This window comes from Lagenorhynchus albirostris, chromosome 14 (genome assembly GCF_949774975.1).
Source record: "Lagenorhynchus albirostris chromosome 14, mLagAlb1.1, whole genome shotgun sequence".
Taxonomy (NCBI): Eukaryota; Metazoa; Chordata; class Mammalia; order Artiodactyla; family Delphinidae; genus Lagenorhynchus; species Lagenorhynchus albirostris.
The window spans coordinates 7,600,876-7,617,661 of NC_083108.1; the positions used below are offsets into that span (position 1 = coordinate 7,600,876).

The following is a 16,786-nucleotide window of genomic DNA, read 5'->3' on the forward strand; positions in this document are numbered from 1 at the left end:
AAAACCAGAATATGGAATATGGACTAGGGTAGCAGACATAGAAGATGAGGTAAAATGAAAACTTATTAAGCTGAATTATTAGAAGGAAGTTGGTATATTTCAATTAAAAATGTATTTTTCCTCTCCTTTAAATCTTAACAAGACGTTAAAATCTTCAACTGGGAAAAATGTCCTAAAATCACAAGGAAAATGTGGTTTTCATATTATTTAGTAATTTTAACTTATTTATTTATCTAAAGTTAATTTAAATAATTGTCTACTGAAGTGTGTAAGAAAAAACTTGATGTGTAAGGTATTTTAATGTAAAAAATGCCATTTCCCAAATTTCAATTGAAAATGAAAGCTTTTTGAGTTCACATGGAAAAAAATGTAGCTTGGATATTATTATCTAAGTTGCGACAAATGCCATAAATAATTAAACGAAAGTGCTACAGAATGATAAAGATCCTCAAAATAATAATCACAATTATAATATGATGAACTAGCAGGAATACAAAACATAGACATCTACTTAATTTTTTAATAGTTGTTCAACTATCACTTCAGGATAAATAAATTTGAATTTCCAATAAAGAACTCGAAGACAGTGTAGGAGTAATAAAACTTATCCTAATCATTCATGACCTACAGCCAGTCTAATGAATTGCCTCATCAAGCCTTTCTATTGATATCGTGGTGATGAATCCAGGAAGAGTGAGGAACATCTAAAAAACTGGAAGAAACCCTTAAATGTACAAGGGCCTATTTATTTAGAGACCATGTGGTATTTCTCGCTCCCACCATGCCTAACTGGGAGATGACATGGAGTCAAGGAAACATTCTTGGATTAGAAGCCTGGAATGAGGCAAAACTATTCCTGACCATTTTCTTTGCCTTTGAATAAATTACAATACCCACGGGTTTTGGTTTTCTCCTGAGCAGAACATAAAGTGGAAATTTTCTTGTACGTGATTGCTTTCAGAGCTAGCTAGCATTCCATCTATTTAGAAAATGTGTCCAACATCTCATGATACTTCCCCGAGAGTCTATGAACTATCCATGCCTCACCTAGTTGTAATAATTGTAGAAATGATACAACAAAGATTTACATTCTTGAGTAAAAATGGAAGCATTTGTGGTCGTTTCAGAGAAGAGAAGTGGGTGAATCTTTTGAATACATGGATAGAGAATTCACATGTGAGGCTGTTGACCTCTTATTTAGTCCCCAGCCAGTGTCACAGCTAATACATCATGTTGAAACTCAGATGAGGTTGACCATACGAAACTGATGCTCGTGTCAGTGAAGAGACATTTAACCATGGGTGTTTTGTGATGATACATTCTTTTGTGTGCAATAATTTTCACTAAACTGAAGGAAGCATACTTGATATGTGTTGTCTTTCTGTGGTAACTTCAAAACCTGATACAACCTATGTCTTCTTTCAATTGCATACTTAGTACGAGGTGAAACTAGTAAAGAAGGCCATGTCTATGACATAGAACTGAGGTCAGAATATGAAGACAGCAGAGTCCCAGTGTAACACTGGACACTTCATTGGAGTTTTTGTAATTTTATCTAAACTGTTGCCCTAATGACTAGTCCCCCTCCTCTTGCTCTACCCCCTCCATGGGAAGTTGCACTCCATAAATTTCATAGGCTAGAAATTCATTTGTGTGGTGTATCACCTACTATAATTATTAACACAGGTCTAGTGGCAAAGTTCTATCTATTCTGAGAAGGCCAAGTTTCCGGGATTATAAAGTATAGTTAATGATTGATAAAGCAGTTTGAAATTGCAAGGTATTGACAGACATGATAGATTTGGAGAAAATGTATAATTTTCACTTTGAGCAGTTTTTAGTATAATGTTTGCTATAAAACACAAAGTGTTAAAGGCCTAAGCTCAGCCCCACTGAGTGTATACTGCCCATTTATTGTGCTGTATGTATTGTAAAAATAAAATCTGGACTACAATGTTTTTACAAGAATATAATTTTCTTAGCTTGTTTTCACTGTAGCATTAATGGTCCATTTTAGTAAGTGGCTCAAATAATCAAGGGAGTAGTGTAATCATGCTTTTTTACAGAGTTTTCTGAGATATTGGCCAAAGAATGAGGGGCAGACATCAATTTTTATGATGTTTTTAATATCTACTATAAAGATACCACATGCAATAAATTGGATTTATAGAAACTACTAACAGTGTAAAGTTATTTATCAGTCCACTGCTTCTATACTGGACAGAAAGAATAAGTGGTTAACCATTTTATAGGTGATAAATTATTTTCAAACATAATTGCCCAATGAAGACAGAGGAAAATTGTACAAGATACAAGGACTAGTACTATAGTTACTACTTGTTGGAAAAGGTGAGGTTTACTTTTAATAAATACGTTTCACCTTATTTCACATGCTCTATCAAACCACATCTTCCTTAATATATAAGTAAATATATATTTCTTATTTCATTAAGTTCAAATTGTGGCAGTGGCCAAAACCTATTGATTCATAAATATTTATTGCATAAACAAATTAGTTCTGAGTGCTAATCATCATCATTGTTTGATGACTAAGAGAAAGAAGTGTTTTCTTTTCCCTCCCACCAGAATAGTAAACCATTGGGTCAAAGTTATTTTGTACTTTTCTACATAAATATAATGTCACGTGTACAACAATTAATATTATCAGAACAAAAAATTGGGGACATAAAAAATAAATCCCTTCAGGTAATCTTTCCATGAAATGTGTACGTCTTCCAGGCTTTCTCTGCTCTCAGAAGATCCTTTATGACTTGTGTTGGGTTCCTTGACCACTGCTTTCTTCCAACCTGATATGGAAACTGTGACCATCGTCGTCCGCCGGTCTAAATCTGGATGGAAAGCTGACTGAGTCAGTTTCAGAAGGAGCCGAAAGATGTCTTTGGTTCATAGCAGTCACTCCCTCACAATGAAAAAGTCACATGTATATTAAAGAAGAACACAATTTCTGAAGGGAGAAAAATGCTTGCAAAGCGTAGAGGCATCTTCAGTCAAAAACCTACAAGTTCGAGTGAGTTGGATACACGCCTATGACCAATCTACTTACTCCACTGGTGCTGGTTTTATGACCTTCCAGCAGACCGGTTCAGTAAGTTTTCATCTTTGGTTTTTGCAGAATATTTATCTGCTTGTCACTGATTACAGTGTGCATTGCCTTATGCCAAGTATATTAGGTTAATGTAAATTCTATCTGGTCATTTAGCAATTTTGACTTAGCTGCAATTTTAAGTATAGTTAGAGGAGTATGCTAGAATAAATCTCCAAAAATTGATCATGAAATCTTTTACAGCATTATTCTCATAGTGATGAGATTGGGTTAAGGACATGGGAAGGAAATTTCTCTCTGACTCTTTTTTATGACATTATTTTCTGAATGAACCGGCCCAAGGTTATGCCTGATCTTTGGGACCCCGTCAGTTACACTCACTGGTAATGATCACAAGCAAACAGTGTTCTGGAAACTACTTCATGCAGGAATCGCGTCTCCCACCAGACAGACACAAGAGCAGACTCGTCCAATTAGCAGAATCCGCCCCCGGACCCGCTGTCTGTGCTTGTGGCACATTAATAAAGCTGAGACATATACCAGGACCCCTGAGGATCTGTCCCCCTAAGTTCCATGTAGAAACTTGGGGTCTGTAAGCAACAACTCGACCGAGTGAGCCACGAGAGGCTTCCTCTGAGCGTGGCACCACTGGGAGCTGTGCTCAAATGGTCTCAGCTGGGAGTTGCTCTGGTGTGTTTCACTAGCGGCATTTCAAAAGCAAACGCCATGTGCTAAAGTAATTCAGAGGTGTTCAACCCTGAAAGCCGGGATTTCAGGGAAGGCTGTATCGTCGTCAGGAACCAGTCGTCCGCTATTCTGCTGTGTCAGCAAAATTCACAGTGCAGAGCATTTGAGTAATTTTCTTTTTATCCCTGAAAGCTTAGGATAATTATTTTTCACAGCCACATTAACTCTTATGATTAGCATCTTGAGGGCATTTTCAGACATCTGATGTGTGGAAGATCTAGGCAGTTGATATAAGTGCAAATTTATCACGGAGGGACTGAATACCTCTTTTACCACTAGTAACTCTCCACAATGAATTGTGACTCTGCATTCAAGCTATGGACATGGATGAAAAAAAAGCCTTATCACAGATCAGCAAAAAAGGTACCCTTTCAACAGACTAACTTTGAAAGCTTAAAAAATTTTTCATATTGAAAAAAAAAATCAGGTTTTCATCTTACATGACCTGGGCTCGCCGTTCTTTAAATCCACCTTCGGAGTATTTATGAGCTGACCGTCTTAGGCACGTGGCATCAGATAATTCGGGCAGAATGATTTTTATTTTTACTTGAATAAACTCCAAAACTAAGGGCAAAAATATCTATGTTGACCCAAATTAGCCAAACTTCCCCAGTTCACGTGGAAATCACCACGTCCCTTTAAATCTAGTAGGGTTGTCATTAGTCTCAGGAATGAAAAAAACTTTTTTTTGGGGGGGGGTCTATTTTCTCTTATAATCCCAGCCAACCCATATCCAGTAAAAGGAAAGTAAAGCCCAGCCAATTCTGGTTACACAGTAAATTACAAGCCCCTGATGGCTCTCTGGGAGCAGCATCTGTGACACATAAAATGATACCTACAGTCCTGTCCCTATTGTTGGTCTCCTGACTGCAAAATGTCTGATTTCATTTAAAGTGTACTTTTATCTCTTTCTTAAACAGACTGTCATTTAGAGTGCTTCTTTTCCTTGAGGTTAAAGGAAAGCCAATCAAGGATCACACCCAATCTTCCCCACGTAGCTCAGAGGGGGCCAAAGGGAGAAACATCGTCACCAACAAGGGATTACTGAACAGAAAGACAGTGCAGTGACGTGACATGCAGGACAGCCAGACTGGTTCCTTTGCTTCTGAAGTGGTCCCCCTTTTCACATCGTCACCTATGTTTCTCACAGGAGCAGACATGACTACATAAATACTTTGCTAATAAGAAGCCTTTTTTTTTTACAGCACTATTTTAAAAATAGCTATTCAACTTAACAATCTTAATTTTAATGCACCAAATAACAGTTTTCAACAATTTAAGTGAGCATATGCTGTCACTCTCAGCACACATTGATATATACTTGTTAGATATAGATGGATACAGCAATATCCATATCTATATTTGTCTACAGACACACACACACACACACAACACACACACACAGAGCACACACACAGAATAGAGCTACAGGGCCCTGCTTAAGAGTGTGCTCTAAATTTCGTGGGCGTGTTCCCTTGTCACTGGGCTTATTTATATGGAAAGTTGTGATGCCATTTGTAGAGCTTACTGGATTTGTCCCTGTCGAAACCCTCCAAGCCACAGAACTTGTGGTGGGTCACCTTTCTGTCTAAGGACAGACCTCTCCTCAGGTGGGAGGACTGAGCCAGGAGGACAGGGGCAATGCCTTTACCCAGGTATAGTCCAGCGTGGGCGACTTCTCACCCTGCCCAGGCTTCTGCTACTGTCAGACTCAAAGGATTTTGTTTAAATGACTGTTCAGACGATTTGGATTCTATTTTTGTAAAACATAGACTCCCTCCCCCGCAAGAAACTCAATAAATAAAGGACTTAGCCACGGAATCAAGGAAGCAGAACTCCAGTTTTTAACCTTCCACTGGGAGCGGGGATAGACCCAACCCATTTCAATGTTCCCTGCAATTGGTCCTCCGCGAGGCAGAGGGCGTGATGGCCCCCAGGCAGGTCCGGAGACTGTCTCTCTGGTCTCAGCATCTCTCTGGGTGTCATTGGATGAGGCTGGAGCTGTAGCTGAAGCCATAGCTGCTGGACCGGGACAAGGACGGCTGTGTCTCTTCGCTCTGCTCCGAGGCGTAGCTGGGAAACGTCTGTGCGCGTGACATCTTCGAGGACCCGAACCCATGACCTGGAGAGAGAAAAAGGAAGGAGAGCTGTACCAAGAAACTGACTCCGAAAAGCACAAGGTGAGTAGGTAAAAATGGAGAAACGGCGCTTGGTTCCTTGGTGAGTTAAAAATGTATGCAGGGCTCGATAGTTTCCTTAGTGTGTCTTCTCAAAAATTCTGGATGCCAGAGAGCTAGGGATCTCAGACTTGTACTCTACTTCAACCTTTGGAACAAAAGCACAAAAAGCTTTTCCAAAAAAAAAAAAAAAAGCTGTTTTTGCTGGAGAGCCTGTAAGCGCTTTCTTTTCTTTGAGACTCACTTTTCAGCGTACAGAAGCAAATGACATACTTATAAAAACCTTTTGAGCAGGCAGACTACACTTTATCCTAACCCGTCGCCATCAATTATCAGGAAGAATCTTTCACAATGATTGCGTTCCAGGCCCTGGCTTCACCTGGAGGGTTTGTGAGTAACTGAGCCCACTTCATGATATGGTTAACCCAAACGATAAACCTTCATGGTTACTAAAATAGCCTCAAAGTTAAGTCTTATAGGAAATTTATTTCTGTGATTTTATAGTTCAGATGCACCCCTGCGACGAGAAATTTGTTTAATGCAAAATCCAGAAATGATTACTGGAAAACTAGCAGAATGCTAACAACGTAGGGAGAAAGGATGCGTTCTAGGGCTTCAGGTGAACTTCCAGGGGTCTCCCCATCCTTCTTAGTCAGTAATTGTTCTTCACACGTGAGAATGATTATCTAATGGATGAGCTCAGTGGGGAGAGAAGAAAAAATAGATACAGTGTGCTCTGCCCTCTCAGCTATTTCACTCAAAGCAAGAGACGTATGGAGTTTGGTTTATGTTTTTTCTCGTCTCTATGGTGAGGAATCCAGGGAAGATGATTAACACAGAAACATCAAACATCTCCTCAGGCTCCTCAGGTGGGGCTGGCGTTCGCAAGGTCGTGCACTAAGCCACTTTTCATCGTCAGGTGTGTTTGGTGACTCGGAATCTATCCGGGTGGAGTCTGAAGCTTGGGATCCAGGGAGGAAATGCAAATGCATTGGGCAATAAAAAGGTAATTAAAGGGGTAGAACCTCAGTGTTAAAAAGTCGTGAGAGCAAACTCTTGCTTTCGAGATAAAAATCATGTTAGTTTCACTGTTGGTCTGGTTCTCTCATTAAGACTCAGTGGGAGGTTAGGGAGGAGAGGCCTGGGCGTTTCCTACTGAGGCCGTGCTCTGCTCCTGTGCTTGGGAGGAGAGGCCTGGGCGTCTCCTACTGAGGCCGTCCCGTCTGCTCCTGCGCTTCTGCCACCCAGCCTCCAGCTTCTGAGTTTCCAGACCTTTCTGCTCCCTTCCCTCCCTCTCCCAGGGTCCAGAAACCCCATTTCCTTTCTGTGCTCCTTCAGGCCTGAGGCGGGCAGGGCTGCCTTGCCGTTGCCATCTCTCACATCTCCTTACTGATTCAGTAATTGGACCGACAGCTGATTCAAAGGTCCAGCTGAATTCCATCATCAAACTCTCATAAAATCTCAGCTAAGTGTGTCTTCTCTTTGCTGTAGGACCCTGAGGAGGCAATGAGGAAGACGAAGCTGGGGGTAGGCAGGAGGGTTCGGCCGTTAGAGGCGAGATCAGCTTGGGGACTTAGGAGTTAGACCTCTGGGCACACGTGCTGCCCCTGTGGCTAACTCGTTGTAACTGATCTTGAGAGACTTACTTGGTCTCTGGGTTTTGCAGTTTCCTTATTTGCACATTCTGGATGACAATAATGGTATAATATGGTACTTTTGAGTATTAAATCAATGTGTATCAATTAAATTCATACATGTTAAATGCATCCCCACAGCAAGAGACAGATGCCATGAGGGACTCTCTCCAGCACGGCCATCCGTAGGGGGCAGTCCATGAAGGCTTCCCTAAGGAGGTGGCCTTTTGATATGATGCTTATGTGACAAGGTTGTGATATACTAATCCGATATGGGGAACATCACTTCAAATTTTAACAGTTTGCCTCCTTATCTCACCATTGACTTGCTGGATGATAGTTCAGTTCCCGTAAGAGGAGAGACTGGCGTTCATGAGCACAAACCAGTTGGAAATACTAATATTAAGACCATGTTCCTGGCCTGGGTTTTATCCTGTCATTTTCAAAAATGTTAGAGATATCTGAAAGAGAGCAATGCGAGAGCACACCTTTAATTCACATTACTTGTGGTCTAAAGGCTAAGGTTTGAGTCATGAATATAGAAGAGTCCTTGCCTTTGCACACAGAATCTAGAATCTTGGGGGTAAAACTTCAGTCATGCAACTAAAATTTGCCAAGCATCTACTAAAATAGTTCAGGACTCCACAGGGAAGACAAAGTAATGGAAGCCTTGGTTCCTGAATTTCCAGAGTTCACAGGCTGCTTTGGGAATGATCATCAGACAAGGATAGATAACAGTAAACATCAAATGAAGGGTCCACACAGCCAGTGCTGTATGGGATCAGAGCAGGACGCCAGCGGAGCTTAGAAGAGCTGGTTACAGAGCTGTACACTTCAGTTCAACAATCACCAGAGACCTCTGCTCCACGGAGTGTGTAGACACCACCACCAAAGACTCTGAAATTGCTGAGTCCAAAATCCAGCTCTACTATCCCTTTCTGAGCCTCATTTTTTTGCATGGAAAGAACCTACTTTCCTAAGGTATTTTGAGGGTTAAACAAAACAACATACGGGAAGACACCTGGGATGGTAGGTACCTAATAAATGTTAGTTTTTATCCCTTCTCTCTATGCTGAATGTGTCCACACTCTTGTCCGTTTTCTTGTTCATTGTCTATACTCTGTGTACCCTCGCAGTACGCTGTTCTCACTGTGACAGGTTTGGAATATTATTTTCCTTCAAGGTCATCTTGAAGATTTCTTCATCTCCTGTACAAACAATTTCTAGTCTAATTGGAGATTAAATGATGTTTTTTCTTACCTCAACCATTTCTTTACAGACAGTTCACAAATGATGCTGTTTCTGCTTATCACAAAAATAACATACCTCAATCAGAGCTGAACATATGAAGGCTTAATAAGTGCTGTTTGATTTTGGCAACAATGCGTATGAGAACAAAAGAGAGAAGTAATTAATCATTTTCTCAACATTTATTTGAATTGTGCCCTTAGGCACCGTTGATGAAAACAAAACAAATCAACTTTGTGGCTTAAATTAAAAACTTGCTGGACTAGACCTGTTCATTCCACTCAACAGAGACCCTATTTAAATCCTTCCTAAACTTTCCCCTCCGGACCATCCCCTGAAAGACAGACTCTGGGCATCTGGGGAATGCTGCAATTTAAAAGTAACAAATTTGTTCATAGCCATCAGTCTATCTTAAAAGTCCTTTTGAATTTTCATTTCTACTCCATTGTATATTCATGTCTGTTTTAATAGAAAATAATATTTTCTACCCATATATTCAGGTAACATTGACAGTCTGGGAGAGAAACATATCATATTTACCTGGTGGTTTGAAGTATACTCTGAAATGACACTTCATACCATCCCCTACCCCCTTCCCTCCATGGCAAGTATATGAGCCCCAGATGGAGAAACATGGGTCCACTCCAAAAGGAAGGACATATATTGGATACAGAGGCATTTAAGACATTTGTTTATTCTAACAAAATTACATGACTTCTCCTGGAAACTGAAGAGTACCATGTGACAAGAAAGGTGAAGTGACTGTAGCCATAGAAGGAAAACTTCCTGCCGCATCATGAAAGATTCAAACCGGGAATAAACTAGATGGAACACAATGCAGTAGAAAATAACTACCAAGTCGGAATGCAGGACTAGAGATTCACATCACACCTAGGAGAAAAAGTGAGGAATGGCAGGCTCTTGTAGGTATCTTCTCTTTCCTGAGGGATAAAGCAGTACTTTGCTGCCTGGTACAGTTACCACTGCTCATCCTCTTTCTGCCAGCTTCTAGTTTTCCATACTTACACCGATTTTATTCTTTACATAAAATATAAAGGAAATTGTTTTGGAAGGAAGTCAGAAGATTCCCAAAGCATAAAACTTGTGGTCATTAATTGGTAAGAGGCGATGCCCCAGTAATGCTACGTGAATTTGTGTGTTTTATTAGTTTGTTAGAATCTGGGGGACAGGAAAGAGTGTCGTCCCTTTAAATAATAAAACAAAGCAGGAAAAAACCCCAAATAGAACAGTTGCCTCCTGAGGAAGGGAGCAGCCTGGACCAAGGCATCAGCAACAGTCAGGACTAGGTGGACACAGCGGGGATGCTGATTCCCGAGGCTAGAAACCCCTTGTTAGGAGAGGGCAGACGGCAGATCAGGCCCGGATGCTGGAGGAGGGAATGGAAGAATCAGTTGGGGTGCAAAGCAGAGGGCTTAAGGGCTCTCAGTGCAGTGAATCTGGGGCCAGCAGGTTTTTATGGGATGTTTAAAACTTGTATGTTTACCTTGCAGCCAGGTAAAAGGTGAAACCAGACAGGAGGTAGAAGCAACAAGGGCCATCTCCACTCTCTTAGTGAAAACCTACCATGTATTAGTCATGCTTGGAAATGCTCAGGACCTGTAGTCAGTGGCTCTTCTATAAACTGTATTTGCATTTTCCTCAGTTCTAATTACAGTCCAAAGCGGACTGTGTTTTGGTCGATCTTTGTGCTCTCCTAGGGGTGTGCTCCAGAAATGCCTGTGAGGATTCCAGGGTCCCGGGAGCTCCATGACCCTTGAATAGATTTGCTGGGGGGAATTGAGGCTCGGTTCAGTGCATCTGAACCACCGGGGAATGAAGACCATGGGTTTCAAAGCAGACAGAAAGTGATTTGGAAACGAAAAGCCATGATGGAATAACTACTGTTCATTGAGCACATATTTCTATGCTAACTACCTTAGAAATATTATTTTTAAAAATCCTCATATCAATTCTTTAAGACTGGGTAGCTTAAACAACAATATGTATTTTCTCATAGTCCCAGAGGCCAGTATGAGGTCAAGGTGCTGGCAGGGTTGGTTCCTGGTGAGAACTCTCTCCTGGGCTGGCAGGGGGTCCTCACTGGTGCTTTTCTCTGTGTGGACTTTCCTGTTAGATCTGGGTCCAACCCATAGGATATTATTTAACCTTAATTGCCTCGTTCAAGGCCCGATTTCCAATACAGTCATATTTGGAGTTAGGGCTACAGCCTGTGAACTTTGGGGGACACAGTTCAGTCCATAGTCCATTCATTTTATAATAACTAAAATTAATCAGGAGACATTAATCAGAAAATGTAGGTGACACCTTTTCTTTTGTTAGGGATTATTATTTTCGTGACCTTTTCTCTGGGAGGTATTTGTACTTGCTAGTGAAATTATGTAATTTGGCTTAAGATGACATAAAATGGTTAAACATGACATGTAATTTTTCATCCTTCAAATTGTGAAAAAAAGAAAAATTTTAATGGTTGTTTTATGCCACTGTTTCTGATATAAACTCAATTTGCATTGCACTAGCTTACATTCCCACTTGGAGGGTATAAGAGTACTTTGTGTCTTAACATTAGATGATCTGGATATTAATTAGACTAAAAATTTTGCCAGGTTGAAAAATTGCATCTTATTGTTTAATTTCCTTTTGCTACATAAAGTATTTAAATTTTGTAGTCAAGTGTTGGTGTTCTGATTTTGTGTCTTGAAATAAGTCTTTCTTCATCACAAGATTATTACAATATTTTCTTATAAGTTCTTTTTATATTTTCATAAATTTCTTTTGCTATCTTCAGCTTTTTAATTTATTGGGAATCTCTCTTGGTTCATGCCCTAAGTTAAGGATCCTGTATTGTGTGATGGTTAATTGTGCTGGCTCTGAAGGAGGACGACTTGTGTTTGAGTTCCCACTCTGTCCCTTTACTGTTCTGTCCTTCAAGTTCCTCAAGTGTAAAATGGCAATTATGATAGTTTCTACCGATAGGATCATGTGTTCAAAGAGTTATTTCATAATAGCACAGTCTAATGGTGTATTACATTAGTGTTTATACAATACAATATTAACACTAAGAGCAGGGGTACTGTATCGTGGTATATGCACACGAGCGTGTGAGCACTACACACACAGCCCACTAGTTCATTTAATCTTCACAACCTGCTAGTGAAGTAGATACAAAGCGTTTGCAATAGTGCCTGGCATTGATCCTTCGTTATGAGATTCATAATGATGTGTCATGGTGTTAGTATTTTTCCAAATACTTTATGAGATTTTATTTTTCAATCAGGGAACCAAGGTGTCTCATTTCTGGGAAATACTTCTGGATTATTATTATAATTTTTGTTAATTATTTCCCTTCCACCATTTTTCTCTGCTCTCTTTCTCCCACTTCTGTTCTCTTTCTCTAACCATCTATTATTTATATGTTCCAGTGCTGTTCTGATCTTATAATTTTCCAATCTTTTTTATTTTCACTCTCTTTTTTGCTGCTTTATTTTGTGGGAGATTTGAGGTTTGCTTAACCTTCTCTTCCAAGCTTACTAAATTATAAAAAAGATTTTCCTGTTCTAATTTTAATTTGCAAAAGCTTTCTTTTCCCTTTTCCTTTCCCTCTTGTTCTCCTTTCTTTAATATACATTCATACATTTATTGTTATTAATAATGGCACCTTCACCCCTAAAACTATGGACCTTTTTTGCTTGTTTCATAAGTGGACATCTAAGTATCCTTTACTCATATCTTTAAAAATTAGAAATGTTTGAATGGGAAAATGCATATTATTTAATTCTGTGTAGTACCCAGCCTCCAGTTATAGAGAGCCTGGTGGGTTAGCAACCGCATTCTAATACTGAAAAATATCGAACACAATATAGTTTATAATACTTTAATTTGTTTTAAAGATGGTTTAATTTGATTCATACAGAATTACATTTTTAATACCCATTTCATCAATTCTCTGGACTAAAAATAGCCTTCTATCTATTATTCTGGTTGATATAGCATTCATTTTTTCCTGTTGCTTGCATTTCATTTCTCATGTATTTTAATTACCTATTGGGATATTAATTTACTACAACTGTGATATTAATTTTCTATAACTGATCTCTTCACAAAACTTAGCTGAACTCTTCACTGTTAGCAGAATGCATTTGAATAGTTGTGGAAGGTATAAGCAATCTGTGGCAGCTACTAAAATGGTAAATATTAACATGGGATAATCTAAGTTGAAACTGAGTAGAAAATACATGAAATAAAAATTCATCAGTGTTGCTCAACAAGAGGAATGGGAAAATATAAAAATTCAGTTTTTTGAGGAATGGGAAAATCTCATAAAATAGAAATTCAGTTTTTTATTTAGTTTTTGAGCTATAAATTTTTCATTGCTATTTTCAAGGGTTTAGGTATAAAATTTTGAATATAATGTTAATAAAAATAAGTTATATATTGATACATCTTTGTTCCCACTTATGAATATATTATTTATAGAAAGTTTTAGCAATCAAGGAACTATTCAGGATCGTGAAGTAGGGTGTGCCCAGTTCAGGTTGAGATCCCCAGAACTATAATCTGAGGTATTTTAACAAGTTTACTGAAAAGTCACGTTAATCTCCTGCAAATCAATAACAAGAATACTTTCCAGCTGATCATCCTCAAGACGGTATCTTAGGGAGAAAGTGGCAATCTTTATTTGATATAATTCTTTTCTAAAGATTTTAAACGAATGCATAGAAACACTTTTCCAAGAGCATGGGACTTCCCTACGTAATGTATAGTTAGAGATTTGAGTTACGACAGAAATGTTATAGAAAAAATATTGAACGTCACATAAGTTTACATAGGAGGAAGTTTGTAAAAAAGACTAGATATGAGGAAGATTAACAAAATTATTGAAAATTTACTGTCAGGTTTTCATAGAATGTAGCAGTTTTATTCTGCGGTAGATACAAGGTTAAGCTTGCATTTAGTCTGAGGACCTCTGAAATGAGTTTGAGGATAAGTGTCCAAAAATCTGCTTAGCACTTGACACATCTGATTTCATCTTATTCTCTGTAGAACTTTACCTAGAATTTTTCCTTCTAGTAATGACTAGGTTGATTTTTCAGAGATCTGGGAAACATTCTGATAATCACAAACAAAATTTTGTCTTCTTAGATTTGTAAATATTTTGTTTGTCAGTATGAGACCACAGTGCCCAAATGGTCATGGCTTTCAGACTCTGTATCTCACCATCAGGAATTAGGCCCTCATGATGCTAATGATGAGAGATAAAATTCCAGATGGTGAGTTGCAGCAGATGAGATATGGACGTGGGGAGGGGACACACCCTGGAGAGTCTGTTATATCTTATGAAGCCAATTGGATACTTTTTTAATGGATGATAGAAAACTTTTGAATGATTTAAAGATGAGTGATTGGATCGGATTTGCACTTCAAAAGCTCGCTCATTCAGTGAGACGACAGAGGAGCTGTAATCAATCTTTTCCCACCATCACACATCTGATAGATTAAATTTAGCCCCAGATAGAACAATTTCTCACAGAAGGCAGTGCAAAGATAAAAAGAAGCCTCTGGTTTTATGTGCATTTCCTAGGGTTTACTTATAATTCTTCCTGATTTTCTCCAACTCATCAGCATTCTTCCAGGTCCAGTGGGAGCGTTGGAAACTGCCGGTACCGACCTAGAGAAGGATGAGGCCAGAATGGTTGGGTGTGGTGAGGAGTTGAGGACATTCATTGTCATTGAGAAAGACCTACAAATATTTCTTACTATAGTTAAATTCAATATTCTGCGTTCTCATTATACAATCAATAAACTGCAGTAATTTCAGAACCTGGAAATCTGAAGCCTAGATAGTTTCTGGTTAGTAGCACTTCCTGGAAAGTCGAGATTGCAGTGTCTGTATTGATATTGAAAATATCCAGATAAATAGAGAATAGGAGATCTGAGATTCGTGAAAATGGAGTCCAGGACAAAGGACGTGTTCTGCGGACATTTCTTCTGTTTTATGAGAAACTGCTGCAAAAAATCCAAATTACTCTTCTAGGCAGGTTGCGAAATCCTTATTAGGCATTTCATCACCGTTGTACCCAGAGACAGCAGTGAAAATCATTTTAACCCCCGGTCAGCTTTTAATTTTTAATTAGTTATCTTTATTTTATTTTTACTCTGTGAGAGATTGAAATATATTTTCATCAGTTATTGTTTAATATTAAGTACTAATGTCTAAAGGCTAGAAAATGTTTGTAGAATTATTGCCATTTTACAATGTCACGTTACCTGTAATGATTTCACTGAAAACAGGCCAGGACAGGGAAGGGTTGAGAGCACAGGCTCTAAGGCGGGTCCTGGCCTCACCAGGTGACCTCGGGTGGGATACAATCATACATCAAGTATCCAAGTATCCGAGTGCTTGACTCATGATGTTAGCGTCATTAATACTGAGCACTAACAGTGTACCAGGAAGTGTCAGATGTTTCACTTATGTTGATTTACTTAATCCACCTGGCAGCCCTATAGGATCAGTCCTCTTATACTCTCTCTCCTGGGTGCACAGACACCAGTGTTGGAGTCCAGGCTGCTGGCTTGAAACTCTTCACTCACCCCAGAAGGTTAAGGCTACCCCACAGCACAACAGAGAAAAGGGCATGATTTGGCAAACAAAAACATATTTTAGAGGCAAGGGGGCAAGCAGGCCTCATAACTTTTTCTTCTTTTAATTCCCTCAGTTATATTGATTTTCAGAAGAGCACAGGATAATCTGAATTAACTTTATTTCATGTTACTTGACTGTGAGAATATGGATATTCACTGTTTTTTCCAAGAGTCTTTATTTCTTTATATGTTTTACTTTGATTTTATAATTGTGAAAGTCAGAAATGTTAGTTTCTATCGTTTCTTTTTTTAAAATATTTAACAATCACTTAATAGACTAGAAGGCTAAATCTTAGGAAGTTATGGTCACTAATCCATCTGGATTGTTCTTGGGTTATGTCACGACAGTGAGTTGGCCAGTGTCACCAAATTCACTCAATTTCACTACTGCTGTAGCGCGTAATATTTTTATGGAAACCATTTATGTTTACATAATTAATAACATTGACTTAAATTGGTAAATCATATAAAAATTAACATTTCCTAATTAACTAAGTCAAAGACAGAAAAGCTTTATGTTTCCTTGAGTCTTTATGCCTCTACATAAGTCTCTAGTTCTATCAAATTTTAAAAATTTCTAGTACTGGGAAATTTGGCCAGCTCTCTAAGGAAACATATTAGTTTATATTCTTTCCTACACTATATATAAAAATAAATTACAAAGACTTGAAAAGCAAGTGAAAACATAAGCATTAAATATCACTAGAAAGAAATCTAGGAAAGTAGTTCGAATTGGGAGATAGGTATGAAAGCAGCTGAAGTTAAAATAAAGGGTCATTTGTCATTTTTTGACACCAAGTCGAAAAGAATCAAATTCTGAGTTTTAACTCCTCTAAAGCCGGACAACATTCAGTCCTGTGGAGCCTCAATTTGTGACCCTGTCAGGAAAGTGTTTACTAGCTACCATTTACATGTTAGAGAACATTTCAGCCTGGACTGATTCACTGAGGGGTCATGACAGTGGTGGTGAGTGGGCTTGAAGTGGTCAGAAAACTATTTTTGTTAAAAATTTTATTATGTTTTTACTTAAGACGACTCTGCCCAATGTGAGTACATTTTCTATGTGCTTTGGTTGGATATATCATATATAGAGACATGAATACACACATATATACACACACATGCATATGTATATACACACATACGTATACGTATATTTCAGGCTGGTAGTACTATCATCTAATGATTGCAACTTTTGATCTTCAGTCATATGTATTTTACTTAAAACATTTTTTTTTGGTAGACAAGTCGTTCCA

The 16,786-nt window shown here is 38.7% G+C and overlaps 1 protein-coding gene across 1 annotated transcript in view; it reads right to left on the bottom strand.

Annotated features, from left to right (window-relative positions):
- Positions 1-5,622: 5,622 nt before the first annotated feature.
- Positions 5,623-16,786, bottom strand: part of DOK6 (docking protein 6) — a 418,569-nt gene continuing 407,405 nt past the window's right edge. Inside the window, exon 8 of the mRNA XM_060120964.1 lies at positions 5,623-5,933. Within this exon, the coding sequence (XP_059976947.1) occupies positions 5,794-5,933 (140 nt within the window). The 3' untranslated portion in view covers positions 5,623-5,793. The remainder of the gene's footprint in view (positions 5,934-16,786) is intronic.